The 15,725-nt window shown below is 40.7% G+C and overlaps 1 protein-coding gene across 1 annotated transcript; it reads right to left on the reverse strand.

Annotated features, from left to right (window-relative positions):
- Positions 1 to 1,371: 1,371 nt before the first annotated feature.
- LOC145446154 (uncharacterized) lies at positions 1,372 to 5,400 on the reverse strand. The gene is made up of 4 exons (XM_080324391.1): positions 4,552 to 5,400; positions 1,875 to 2,059; positions 1,716 to 1,805; positions 1,372 to 1,643 (listed from the first exon to the last, which is right to left on the reverse strand). The coding sequence occupies exons 1-4, from the start codon at positions 4,991 to 4,993 to the stop codon at positions 1,536 to 1,538; spliced, it is 825 nt and encodes a 274-aa protein (XP_080180517.1). The 5' UTR covers positions 4,994 to 5,400; the 3' UTR covers positions 1,372 to 1,535.
- Between the last annotated feature and the right edge of the window lie 10,325 nt (positions 5,401 to 15,725).

Raw genomic sequence — 15,725 nt, forward strand, 5'->3', positions numbered from 1 at the left:
ATCCTCGACTGTCAAATGAATATTCATGATTATCATGCTTAGGAATCCTTTGTTTGGCAAATCAAATTCGGATCGATGGAGGCTGAGACGTGAGACCGCAAGGGTTGAATATGACGAGATCTAAAGGTATGATGAGATTAAAGAGGAACGCATAGGTGAAAATACATGTCCATGCTCTTTGGTGAGGTAGCCTACATGTTGCCATAGTCCGATTTCCATTTGAGTAACCAACGCAGCCATCTTTCTCGGAACATTTGAAGCGGCATGGATTTATTGATATACGTGATAAACGATATGCATTCACTTTGTCCTATTCTCCGTAATTTCGACGCACTTTGTCATATTCATCATGATATCACAGTGGTTCTTAACCTTTTTTCCTGGGTCTGGCGCCCCCCATATTTTAAGGACGATAGTAAAAACAAGGGAGTCCGGTCGGTCTTTACAGGTACGGACTTCACTATTGGAATCGTGCCCGAGGACTGCACTCGACTAATTAACGCTACGATGTGTAATGTGCGATCAAATCAAGGTTGTCATAACAACCATCGGGTACCGGCCCATACCAACCGGTCAATTAACTTTAACGGGGATGTAGGCCTATTCCAAACATAGCAATCCATGCTATATAACGTTCATGTAAGGTTGCGGGTCACAACACCAAACAGTATCATCCTTCATGATATGATGAAGAAATATTCCAAAGTTTTAATTTTGTAGCTCTCAAATACAAATATATTCAGTTGATCATTGACCATAAAGTTTCAAAGCATTTCTAATGTACAAAGGAATCTTACTCTCGCTCTTAAAAGTGGTACAGTGCTTCTTTATTCGAATACAACACGCTGTTCGCTGCGGGATAAAATACATAGTACATACATAATACATAATACATAATACATTTTGTAGAAAATACGATGTAGCGTGATGGTAGTATTTTAACGGGGAATTGGCGATCTAAAATTAGGCCTACGCGCAATTCATTTTACATAAATTATAATAAACCACTTCATACATGGAAACATGTTGCAAACATGGCCGGCGTATATTTCGCCCCCATGTCGATCGTGAGCGTTTCCGCACCCTTTAAAATCCAAAACACCCCTTAGGGGGCGCTGGCGACAAGGTTACGAAACACTGCATATATCACAATGGGATCTCAACTTCACTTTTCTCTCACTGACCAATGACCATTCTTCTGGTTCAACGCATGTTTTGTCCACCCATCCATCTACTGAATCTCATGAGAATGTGGAATTGATTCGGTGCTACCCAGTACAGCCAAACTCTGATTGTTGCTGTGCTCAAGTGCGACGACACAACCTGCGTAATGCGTATTTACCCGGAAATGCAATCATACGACGCACAACGTTATTAATGCACGCATTTGATATCTTAGAAGAAATACAAGACATTGGTGATTATATTTCTGTTACATTGCCAATGAACTCGCTTTACAGTGACGCAACCGAACGTATAAGTCTGTTAATGTGCTGAAACGTATCGCAAAACAAAATGGTAAGTTTGGGTGATTTTCACAGAGTATCAATTTTGACATTTGCGTTCGGCTCGTCCATCCCGCAGCTGCTCGAATTGGTTTCGTTTTCATCTTGAATAGTAGACGCAGCTCCCTTTCCCTTTCTCTGTACGAATAATGTTATAGATTGCGTGCGACGTCTTTTTAGGCGATTTGGGGCGTTGCATATAGGCTATACCTTCATTTTACCCGCGTAGAGTAGATCATTGTGCATCTCTTCCAAATCCCTCTTGAATTTCGCCCGTCTATTTTGGAACCACGTTATTACCTGGCGAGCATGAAAATAGAATTAGACAAATCTCACTTCCTCTTTGCAAATATCACCAGACAATTTTACTTGCGCAGATGAGAGACTCAAACAGGCAGCGATTCTATCGCGATCTGATGGTGTTAGATATTTCTGTTTGCGAAAAACCTTTTCCAGCTCGGCAAGCTGGTGTGCGGTGAAAGCAGTTCTTGATTTGCGACGCCGAGACTGACTTGATGATTTCTTCTCCAAGAGAGACTTCAGGGGGCAAAATTCTGAGAAATGATATGCCGATTATTCAGCATAAAACTTGAATATAGATAAATCCATACTGAATCATTGCAATTGGTATAGTATATATATTTTGGATCATTTCATTCGATTCGATTCGGTGGGAAGCAGCTGACAGCACCTCTACAACTCTCCGTATATAATCGTCAACTCTCGCGTGTAAACTAATTAAATGTGAAACTTACATCTCGACAACTTAATAACAGATATTTCTCTAGATGCAACCAGAAACGAAGTATTTCTATACTATATTTAATCCGCATCTCTACAACGGGGTTTGTTTTTTGACTAATTTAATAGTTTTTTAAGTCCGACGAGTTACTCATGAACAGTATAACTTTCTGACCATGGAATGCCAGCGCTATATTGCAATGCATCTGGTTTCTACTTACCTGACGACATTTCCTCACATTCACATCCCAGTGAACCATATATTACAAATTACAATAAACGCAAAACCCCATTGCCATGCACCGAAGCGATTATGGACTGTATGTTTAAAAGTGTAATGGAATTGGAACGGCAGGCTAGAGAATTCTGGAATTCCCGAATGCGTGTTTAACAACAATAAAAGTGCATTTTATATATACGAAGCGTTACATCTTTATTAAGCAAATCTTGTATATTGCAGGGTCACATCATAACAGCAATTTCACAGGGTATAATTTTGGTATAACAGCTTTACTGGTGGCAATGAAGGTATTTAGCACAAGTGCATAGTGCACTCATTTAGAGTTATATATAATGGAATTATGAGCTCACTTGTGCCACACGAGAATTGCAGGGCTGGACGTTAACAGGAGGATACTCCCCGAACCATTATTTAGATCGATTCGATCTATAAATTACGACGTGATGATTTTTACTGCAACGAAGTAATGGCGAGGGTGAGTAGGTGGCCTTTGCCGATACCGAAAGTCTGTATTCACGGTGTCACCCGTGCTGTATACAACAATGGTGATATGTAGCTTCGAGTCAATGAGGTTCAGGTTTGGTGGGGCACTGACCATGCGAACCCTTTGGATTTAAGTTGCAATTGCACTGTGATGAGATAGATGTCATAATGCTATTGTCATGCCGAGCAATTCAAAGATGAAACGCGATCATATCAATTTACTAGGATTTCTCAACGTACGCAGTGACAAGTAGCCTATACCGTTGTTTTATCGCCAACAGGTGAACACGAATCTAACCACGAATGTATAAACATCAACAAACACCTTTGCCGCTCGTAGTGACTTGTAGGAGTCCAGTTTATTTGTTGCTTAGTCGCTGTCAGCAAGACACCAATTGATGCGGATATGGAAATAGAATAGTAAACGCTCGTTGTGTTTCTTCAAAAATTAACACTGTTCTGATTGTTTTCTCTCCGTCTTAGTTACATATTGAAACATTACCGGAATCCCAAAAGCTTCGTATACCACATGAGAGCACTGATGGCTTCAACGGATCATTTCTGGTTTGAGGATTTTGAAAACTCAATCATGACGGCGAAATGTAATTATTATAGATAGGATATATAACTCCATCAACAACGAAAAGGAGCAGGGTGGTTGCACCAGATTTACACATCCCCATATGACAGGAATATCCTTTAATGATTTATGCAAACGGTTCACTATTGAGTGTCAACTCTGAAATATGACGCTCCATGCGCGAGCTATTGAGCAATCTTAATTAACATCTCCGGATTCAAAGTCCGACACTGCAATATAATAATCAGTTGTGTTGTTGACCTGGAAGCAATCAAGATAACAATTCCATAATCACGTTATTGGCTTGGCTGATATACATTAACCGCGCATGCTCACAAATTATGAATGGTACTACTCTGCATGCTTCGAGACGAACGGGCCTGATAGGATTGTTGTTGCGGTTTCGTTGTATTCATGGTGTTTGTCGACTTCTATGGTCATAGCTGACGACTTCTAGCACGGCGCACTTATAGGCTTTTGTAAGACACTGCTTACACGGATAAGATGGTGAGGAGGTGCCTATAGATTAACCTCCAACACGTTATTGACTGGGCTGATTCTTTAATCGCGCATGCCCAATTGCCCAGTGTCCACAAATAATGAATGGTCCTACTCTACATACTTCGTGACGAACGGGCCTGATAGGGTGACATTACCAGTATCTTAGTGACAGTGTGACTTTTAATTAAAGAAATACATGATAGTCATATACAAAACTATAGAATTTACAAGAGCAAGACAAAACGAAAGTATAAAGCAATTTCCTGCATACGCGCCAACGGACAATTCTAACCCAGAAAAATCGCAACAGCGAATTTGATAACTTTATCGCAACCGGCTCCTCTCCAGTTTTATGTGTAGGCCTATTATGACAATGGGTAATGTGTGTTATGTCGGGGGCCATGGAATCTTTGAAACAACTATATCGAGAATTGTATGAAGACGAATGCATATGATATGTATCAGGAAGTTACACGCATCATCATATTGTGTGTGCTCACCTGAATTCCAAGTCGACAGTCTTGTGGACGCAAGCTTCTCCAACTGAAATAATGGAGAATCCAGAGGTATTGCGCGTGCCGCGACAAATTCTTTCATGCTCTTGTCGCCATCCAAGTCTGTGATGCCGATGTGATTTAGACCTTGTGAAAATGACTGTCGAGCTCTGTTGTAAAACCACGGCGCCAGGATATGACCAGGTTTAGTAAAATCAAAATTTCTATGGGGCGCCATTGCAGATAGTGCTTGGTAGTATTGCCGAATACTTTCCCAATATAAGTGAAGCCATAGAATGCTGTTTTTCGTACTTTCCACGTTTGTGCGAGCAGGCGCGGCCTTACTTCTAGGCGTCGTTATTGTCAACGTATCTTCTGAGGTATCATAATATTCATCACCTAAAATCTCCTTTATGCTGAATCCGACGTACTTGTGTTTCGACTCCATTGTGATATCCGCACACTTTGATATCAGCCGACAGAATCGCAAGTTGACTGAATGCAACCTCAGACGGTAACATGGAGCACTTTTTTCTGCTTGATACTTCTGTAATACTAATCGACAGATGCATCGCTGTATAAGTTGAGAGTTTATGATATCTGCCTAATACCCTTGTAAATGGGTATTATATGGCCGTATGCGATGAATGGATCAATTACTCAATTAACCCCAATTTGCAAGGCAAACATGTCGTCCGTCGAAGGAAGGCACGCCACAAAAATGCCTCTTTTTACCCACAGCATCATAAATAACTTGTTCAACTCTCGATAACTATTTCATATTGTGTGTAAACTTGATCGAGCATCCTATTTCCCTGCAAAAAATTCGTTCGTTAATCTCACGTATAAATCACGCCTGAATGAGAGGCCTTTGGGTTAACAAGCGGATAATGCCGACAACTTATTATCAGAGCGTCGTATCGCTAAAAACGTACATCTCTCATAATTTTTCAGCATCGTTCACTCGGTATCACCTTTCTCACGAGACGTACGGCGTCGCAGGTAGCGTTGATTAATTGGCCTTCCGAGATTCTGATCTCTATGCAAACGATGCAACTTAACCTAATCTGTTTGTTACAAAACCTATTCGCTTGCGTGTGGTCAATTTCGAGGCAAACTTCAACTTAAATGTCTCCCTCCCTCCGCAACACATTAGTCCATTATTACATTTTATCTCCGCGGTCTGTCGGGAAATGTAACAATTTTTATCAATTGTTTCAATTACGGTGATGTAAATCGATTTTAACTTTCCTATCTTCTTTCTGACAGCTGTTGTGGGATTTATCTTACTTTTTGCGGCGTCCCATAACAGAGATTCGGCGCCGTACAGGATTTGTCCATAAATCTGAGCAGCGCGCATTTAATTGGCGAATCTTCGCGGCATGTATGCTAACAACGACAATGTGGCAAATGATGTTCATTTGAGTGGTATTTTACTTTACAGAGTATATATATATATATATATGTATACATGAGAAGTCATGCAATACATAACACACAGCAAAGCAGCAATCAGGTTAGTGTTGCTTGTGGGTTAGGTGCGGTGTTTTAACACTGTGTAAATTTAGCGATATTCGCTTTGATTCGCGAGATCTCTATATTGGGCTGTGCTAGAAGTGTTAACACTTCTGACGCCACTTCCCGACCATGTAGACTAGGTCAGGGGTGGCCAACGTGTGGTCATAGAACAAAAATTATGCGGCCGTCTACACATAATAAAATTAGCGTGTCTTGGCAGCCGTCAACATGCAATTTCAATTGAAGAATTGGATTCCAAATTTTCGAGAGATAATATTCAACTAAAAAGTTTTCTTCGCCTTTTGCGCGATTCACGGTGGCTTGATTTTTCGCTTTTATATAGTATTGTCCTAGCTGGAGCCCCACCGTACAAATGCGAACCGCCAAGGAAAATGATGTGCCCCGTAAAAAAATGCTAGATTTGAATCGAGTGCGTCTCGGAAGAAGGTCTTTCTGCTATACTTTTGGGCGACTGCAATATATATTTTGACCATACCGACAATCCAGATGGGAGGTCAAGAAAAAACGTGCAACAAAATAATTAATAACATCCCGAAGATGCATTTTCATTAATTTTGTGTTCAAAATACTATACCGGTAAATCTGATCTTGAGAAAGGATATATATTGGATAATAATATGTGCATTGTGCAACTACAAATATTATCGACGATATTTATTCATGAAGTTGAAAAGGACGACGGATCCCAATAACTTTTCATTACACTCGCGATTTTGGTGCGCAAAGTAAGCCTGCCGGGGCGTTCTGCTTCCACAATTAGAAATTTTATGCGCAAAGGTATTTAGCAAGAAAATAGTAATGGCACGGAACACCACGAGGGTTGTCAGCGGTGCGAAGTCCCCCATAGTACCCAATTTAACATGGGTATTTGGCGTGCAGGTGGGCCATTACGACTGTCCACCGAAATGTGGTCTTACGCTACACATGTAATTGAAATGCGGCCGTGAATAGCAAAAAGGCTGAGCATCTCGGGACGAGGTAGACTAAACTTCGTTTGGTCTCACTTGAGAGCTAATAAACATACATGACTCTCCTTGTAATTTCGAAGTTTCAAACCACATATGGCGATGGAGACGCTTAATGTGTATCTATAAATTTCCTTTTACGACTTAAGTATCAAACTTCATTTTGACGGCATACAAATGAAATAAGGTGATGAGCAGAATTAAGTTGCATACGTCGTTTTCAACACTAGCGACGCATCTATTGTGTCGAGAAATCCAACTCAAAATCTGCGGTATAGCATATTCGCGATGCATTGTTTGGAACAGCGGTCACCAACTCGCGTCATGCCAGGTTATCTTTTTCGGACAGCAACCAGGTTTGAGGTTCCGGAAAAACACGTGTCATATTGTATTTTGAAATGCCGGAAGGAATGTAAGTTTCAAAGGTTGATTTCCCCTGCGCTCAATACCATCGCTTTTCGCTCTAAAATGACTATAGTGATAACAACACATACTCTCAAAAGTAAACAGACCTAAGAGAACGAATAGACTTCGCCGATACCGATACTCGTCATTCTAAAATCTATACAGCATTCCCTTGTTGTTTCTAATTTTGGTTGCTCTCTATGCCTTAAGTAATTTGTCTAGGAAATGACTTGGAAGAAAACAGAAGGATATCCCAGTAAAAGGATTAAGGTAGTTTGAATTCAAGTACAAAATCTGATCATATCTGCTTTGCAACTATGCTTCGACTTCGACTCTTTCAAATGATCAAAACTGTTTCGACTCCCCATCCAGGATTATGAGTCATCTCGGAAGGAGAAATTCTAAGCATACATTGGTTAAACAGTGATTAAAAGTTGTCACAGTTATCGGTTACCAGTTACAGTCTTTGATTACGCAACACAACTTTTTGAGAAGCGAACAACGCCTATAAATGCAAAATCAATAAATCTGCCTTTTAGGCCGACACGAATATTGTCAGACGAACATGTAAGCGATGTTGTGACTAGCAAACCAACGATAAATGAGGCCCGCTATAGAATTCTTGATCGCTACAAAGTGCTATCAGATATCGGAGGGTGGTCATACTATATAGAAAAAAAATATGTTGTTATCAAAATACATCTATGCTGTATTTGTATTTGCATATCACATATTCGTTTCTCCTTTAGCAACTATTCTGTCTATCATGCGTGTAAGAGAATCTTTGTCAAGGTGTCTTACACCTTCCCTGGATTCAAAATCGCCTTCCTTGCTATTCAAGTATTACTTCTTATTGAACTTTGTGTAAAGTGACCGGTCTTTACGAGTAGAGTACTATGAAGCAGGGAGCAATCGAATATTCTATGCATTTTAAAATCGTTTTGCAAGCTTACTGACGATCCACTATCATTGAACGGAATATCTCCGCTGCTGTGTTGCACGTATATGAATCATTTTAGATATATTTCGGTATATAAAGGCTGACATTTGTTGTGCAATGCTCCTAATGTCTAATAAAAGTATATGGTCGAATATAAATCGAACAAAACTTAATAGCGATATTCGGTGTTTTCAATGTTAACTTACAGAAATTGAGCATCGATTCGGTGCAGATTATGCAATCTTGTATCAAATAAACATGCTCCTGGTTGAATAGTTGGTAAATAAAACCGTCGATTTTCCAGTAACAATTAAATGGGCACTGCACTCTAGAAATGATGTGGTCTCAAATTGAATGTGTAAACGAAAAAAAAATTGGCCGCTGCCATTTTCTTCAGAGCGCCACCGTAATGGAGCTGCAATTAATTGAAATTTCCACAGGGTCTTCAAGCTCCAGCAGTCACGCAGAGATCGAACTTTGTATAGTTGTCAGCCGTTGGTAATGAAGGAAATATGTCGTACACGCCATGGTGGTTTAGATACCGCCTTCAACGGAAGATGTTCAGTCAGGAGATTTATGTCAAAATCGGGCCTAGTGTATTCTATTTCTTTAGGACAGAAATAGATCATGTCTAACAATGTTATGCGGTATCTAAAACACCTTGACGTATACGACATATTTCCTTCCTTCGGCTGAAAACTATACAAAGTTCGATCTCTACATGACTGCTGGAGCGTAAAGACCCTGAGGAAATTTCAATAAATTGCAGCTCCATTACGGTGGCCTTCTGAAGAAAATGGCAGCGGCCAATTCTTTTTTCGTTTTCCATTCAATTTGAGACCACATCATTTTTAGAGTGCAGTGCCCCTTCAAGTGCGAAACGCAATGAATGTGTCACATTTTAAGTTCTTGCATACAACGCTTCCTCGTAGCCTAGAGGGTGATTCATCCTAAATTTTGGGGGATAAGTGCACCGATTTCTTTCGATGTTTATCCTTCTCTGCGGTTATTCATATTTCTACAGATTTTGTCGCATCGGCGAATTCACTTTTATCACAATATTAATGTGATATCCGATCGGTATGTGATAGAACGTATTTAATGACATCACCAGTCGTAATAAGTTTTCGCACCGTTCACAATGTTAGGAAAATTGAATTGCTAACGTGGTAACACGGTAGAGACGAAGTGCTGATTGTGGGATTGAATCAATACGATGTAACCATAGGTTGAGCGGTAATGGCGAATTGTATAGGCATAGTGTATTACTTGACACGCCAACATATAATGTGCATAGCACATGCTTCTTGTATCTATATGTCTATGACATCGAGTAGCAATATCCGGCTTTAATGGAATGAGGAATTATTCATTGTAGATCGCAGAGACTTTCATTGAGGGTCGGCCTAATGGCAAGGAAACCGAAGTACAAAGCCAGTACAGAGAATACAGCGTTTAGAAATTCGGTGAGAATTGGCAGAATCATATTATGTGTGCATCCGAATCGGCCAGATTTACAACATAGTGTACGTCATTACCGCTTCATCTGTGCGTTTGGGATGGTGAGAACGAGAGGTTCACGTTCGCGTTCTGTGTGCGAAGTGCGAACCTCAGAAATTTGGAAGTTCGCGTTCACTAACGAACCTTGGTAGGTTCTGCACTGTGAACCTTCTTCATGTATTGCAATTTTTTTCACGTCGTAATAACGTGTCTTTGGTTGAAAGTCTTTGCTATTCAACTTCGGACCACTCTCCACAAGGCGCTGGCAGCATGAAAAGAAACTCAGAACTAAACAAGCATGCACCTTGCCATTTTTTAAAATTATTTGCGCGAAAGTTTGCTCGGAGTATTCAGCTTTCCGTTTGTGAATCTTTAGTGGCTCTCTGCTGTGAGCTTCGCGCGCAATCACACAATACCAAGAACGAAACGCGCTACACGTAGGAAGTCAGCGAATTGTGCTTAGTCAACCAATCAGTTATATTTACATCAACGAAAGTGATATGAAGAGTGAATCGATGTCTAATGTAAAAGAATCTATCAGGCGTACGGAATCTACCTTGATTTGATGTCCTCATTGGATACCCGATCGGGGTGTTGGTTACTGTATAACTTGTTTTTGAGATATTATCCGGCGCAAGTGTAGAAACAGGTGTTTCACTCTTAAGAATACATCTGTCTGGCCAGCAGTCGAGTCCTCGTTGAAATTGTAGGCAAAGCGATGGAAGATACTGATTTTGTGGAATTATCATAGCATTTGATTGTTCCCGTGGTGACGTTGAAAATTATATATATATAAGCCTAATAACTCATAGAACGTTATCTGTATTTTGCATGAAGCGAAATTTCACGTAGACACACCGACCTATATATGTTGCTATAGTCTTGACTGATGGCGGATGTTGACGAGTTCATAATCGAATAATTGCTAATACTGTGGATATAGTCGCCAGCTTCCGACGTGGGCCAGGTTTGGGCGAGTTATGTTATCGACGAGAATTATAGTCTCGGTACTTTGTTCTCGCCATGCATACAAGCCTTGAACCCATATCGCATTCAATCGCAGCGTATACATCGCAACGCTGCGGTGATGACCTATCCTTTAATCAAAACCAGCAGTGATTATCTTTTTTTAGTCACCATGATTTAGTCATGTAGTGCCGGCTAAACAAAAGGTCATCACCCGGGCAACTGGGCCGTGATGGACCATGATGCTGAGGTTTGCCGGAAGGTGTTGAACTTTTTTCTAGTCACCCCCATTATAACCTGGGGCTGAACAATGACATGGCGTAGGTCAGGGGCCGGCAACCTTTTGTATGTAGCATGCCAAAATGTCAAAAAATGGGAAATTATTACCAACTGGAGTGCCAAACATTTTAAATTGAAATACACTACATGCATAGCTAGTCCGCAAATGATACTTATTCAACCAATCAATGAAATGGATATCGTTGTCTGATGTAAAAAAATCTAGCAGGCGTACGGGGTCAAACATTGTCCGGTCTGGTACAGACCGTTAAGGCGCAAAGTTATATTCTCCTGCAAGTCCTCGTCGAAATTGTTGGCAAAGCGACGGAAGATATTGATTTTATGAGATTATTTTATGATTTGATTGCTCCGGTTGATGCGTTTGGCGACGTTTGAACATCAATATGTACTTTAGCATTGTGACATTATGTGGCACGAGTCGTCGCTAGGTATCGTGTACGTACATTAATATCGGCTATCACTTCACTGAAATGTAGGGTTGGAATTAGCAATATGACGTCATGAAGTTCACGTTCGCGTTCACACAGAACCTTTCCAAAAGGTTTGCGTTCACACGAAACCTGAACCTTTCATAGTTTCACACCATCCCTATAGTCGCTACCGCACTAGACATATCGCTGTAGGCCTACGTAATCTTTGCACCATTTAGTTTTAGTTGCGCAGTGATCGATCTTCTGTGGTTGCTTTGGTTGTTTCAAGTCAACTGTGTTCGCTACCATATCCAATCAGTGACAGGCCAATCAATGTTGTTACGATGATATGTCCTAATGATAAAAATGTGCCCGCCCCTGTATCAGTGTTTCATGCAAGTCGGTCTGATGTCATATTAAGGTTGGTCTGCTAAGCTCCAAAGGTCGCGGTAAAGCAGTAAAAGTTGTCGCTGCTCCAGATATATTGGAATCGCTTACACGTACCAGACCTCCTTTCGTGAGACGAGCATGATTCCAAATTCGCATTTAGACATGGGGCTCATTATTTTCCCCGTTGATACGTGTGGTTCAAGCTGCAGGCGCTGGTCATTTCGGACAGTGAACACTGGACATATCAATTTCGAACGTTTTGACCAACATGCGACGGTTATTTGTTTTATCAAGGTTTCATCGCCACCAATCGTTTTGACACCGCACACACCGCACGGAGTCGCATGGTGGCATGTTGCCCGAAGCATAACGTCTATGTCGTGTCTTCCATAGCATGAAAATGTCCAGCACCGAAAGGCCGGTTCATGTAATACATTGTCGCGCTCCCGCAGGCTGCACAGTGCACTTCACACTCCTAGACTAAAGCATCCAAATGGCATCACACGATGTTAAGTTGCCGTCTTCGTGATTGTTAATGCGGCTGGACTCATTTATGTACATTATGCATATTTGCGGGGAGTCCCACATTATAACCAAGAAATCAGGTTCCAAGAAATCGCGCGAAGCGCGGAAAATTATTTCAGGATAATTAAAATCTGCCCCTGAATACTCTATTTGATGTTGATTTACGAAATACGTTTAGGTCGCGTACGAGCTTTGTACATTTTAAAAACTTCATTTTCACTTTTTGCTAAAACATGGTTCTAATTAGGGCGATTTCTTTTGACCTAAAAACATAATATTTTGACCTAAAAATCAGCCCAAAATACGCTATTTGATGTTGATTTACGAAAGACGTTTACGTCGCCTACGAGCTTTATACATTTTAAAAACTTCTGTTCCACTTTTTGCTAAAACATGGTTATGATTAGGGCAATTTCTTTTGACCTAAAAACGGAATATTTTGACCTAAAAATCAAAATTTTGACATTTTTTACCTTAAAAAACTTAATTTTGAGAAAATTTTGACCTAACGTATGCAAATTAGGTGTTTCCCCACATAATGTTACAATTGTACTACTTATATTCATTTCTGGTTTCTGTCCTTACGAAGTAGTTTGACATGCAAAAACTTTTTTGATTCAAAAACTGAAAAATTTTACATGAAAAAAACCTTATTTTAACGAAATCTGACCCTATGAAGAATTCCAGTATAGTTACATCACGTATCATGGTAGAACGAATTAAAATTTGTTGTAGTACAACGAAAGACTTACCTACATTCTCGGGTGAAAAGTGTCTGTCCTTACCAAGTAGCTTGCCAAGAATGGAGAAAGAACGTTTAACAGTAGCATTTGTTGGCTGACAACACTGAAGTTGTGCGTACACCGTACACTGCTGGTGACACACCATGTTGCTTCATTCCGACAATGGCGTCTACATCATAAATTTTCCTCATGCACTTCTTGATATAAGAACCATGCAGTGCCCACGCAGTCTTGCTTCATTTAGGTGTTAAGATATTGAATGTTAACATTCGATAATAACCAGGCCGATTTAATATATCGCAATTGGCTTAATATATCGCAATGAGATATATATAGGCTCGAAAAGGGCGATATTTTAATCTGCCATACGGCAGGCCGTGGGGCGCTTCCTAGGTTCTTAGCAGCTCCTGGCATTTGTCATTCCTTATTTACCAGGTTCAACATGCCTCCCAAGCGCAAGTATCCATTTCAGAAGGCCTACGTTGAGACACTCCGCATAGGCGTCGCAAGCCAAATGTTACCCTGCGATAACCGAATTATATACTGCCGCAAAAGTGAATGATATTAGAGTACCTGCTTCTCTACGTAAAATTGAAGACAACATCAAGTCTAAACAATGAAGAATGGCCACGAATAAAGTTATTTCGTATAAGTCCTAGGAGCAGAAAAATCAACCTCATAGACCAAGGGTGGGCAAACTACGGCCCGCGAGCCGCATGCGGCCCGCGACAACACATTGTGCGGCCCGCGAAGGCATCGAGAAACGTGATATAAATATTGATAAAAATGTGCAGTAAAAAATCAAATTAGTAGAGCAACTTGATTGAACGTTTGATTAAGTTACAATCTTAATGTTGCATTTTCTTATTTTATTGTTAGGGCAATAGCCCAACCTAGGGGCCCACGCATTTTGAAACGCTTTGGTTGCTAAATATCCAACACAACCACAACGGAAATGAGTGAGTTCGGACCACAATTGTGATTTTATTAAGAGTAGAAGTTTCAGTGCTGTATTGAAAATACGATTCATGCGTGTGTTTGGTAGATTCGTCCTATGCGCAGGTAGTTGCAAATCATTCATAACTTCGGTGTCAACTCATCCATAATGAGTAGTCCAAATCAATACAAAATGCGGAAAGTTGAAGATGAATGATGCTGCAATCAATAAAGAATAAACTTATAGGCCTAGGTGGGCCTACTTCTGTTCCGGCGTCGATGGTAACATAATTAGTATTACTTGTCATAATATGACATTATAATGAATTCGTTGCTGCGATTCCAAACACAATTTGAATCCATACATCCGAATTATAGGCACAATTGATCAAATTATGAGGTGTAAAATAAATCAACGGAATTATGTTTGAGACAATAGTAAATTATTTTGATGTCGCCCTTACAAAAGAACGTGAAAAATGCAAGTTGAATTAACTAAGCCCTGCTGAAACTCATTTAAAGGTAACATGTTGGTGCCAAATTGTGTGTTCTGAAGTTTGGCCGGACGCAGAATCAACATATCTGTAAGCCGATCGTTGCTCGCATATTCAAATTTCCATCCTATCCTAAGAAACAGCACAACCCTTTTACATCCCTTATTTTGACGAATTGAGTCAGGACGGCCATAGTTTATAAAATATCGGTAAGGTTTCTGACGCATGTACGACGTACGTGGCTGGAGTATAAAAATGTGCCAACCTTTGTATTGGTTTGAATCCTCCATTAGATTTGTCCGACCGTGGTTTCCCTGCAAAACGCTGTCGGGGAGCGTTAGGATGCTTTAGTTTCAAGGTGTGCAACGATCGGGTGCGGGACTACGAGAGATAGATGGATAGAGAGGACTTGCGAGGCCAACCCCCACTGCGCCAGGACACATTATGTGTTGGCCAGCATAGCGATAGGTGAAGTGCGGTGCCAAAAATTGCCGGCGATAAGACCAAAATGACTGTCGCTGGTTGGCCAATAGCTTCGATATTGATATGTCCGGTCGTCGAAATGGTTGGTACCGAATAGTCCGAGTAGAAAGTCAGTACAAATGCGACCCGTGGTCAAATAACACACTCTAATTTGAAATCGTGTGAGTCAGACATGTTCCATATAGCTGCATTGCGTACGACTGCTGTCTGCGCGTTCTCTATATCGTATACATGCCCGTAAATGTAGCATATAGTTATATTAAAAAGGCATTCGATTTGATGTTTGAGGCTTGGGTCGCGAGATGCCACTAAAACTCGGATTTGGGTCGCGGTCAAAATGGTTGAAGAACCACTGCTTTATACATTCGAATAATAGCCTGCGTTTGGCTTATAATTACGATTTTAGTATAGTGCGGCCCGCGAATCAATTCAGATGTTGAATGCGGCCCGCGAGCTGAAAAGTTTGCCCACCCCTGTCATAGACACTATCGTGCATATAGAGCATTGATGATCTGTTCGGGTAACAAACTGAAGATTGAGCTTGACAACATCCGCAAGATCTTACTTGATAACGGTTACCCTGA

Source organism: Botryllus schlosseri, chromosome 9, assembly GCF_051294905.1.
Source record: "Botryllus schlosseri isolate E-star chromosome 9, Bs_hap1, whole genome shotgun sequence".
NCBI lineage: Eukaryota > Metazoa > Chordata > Ascidiacea > Stolidobranchia > Styelidae > Botryllus > Botryllus schlosseri.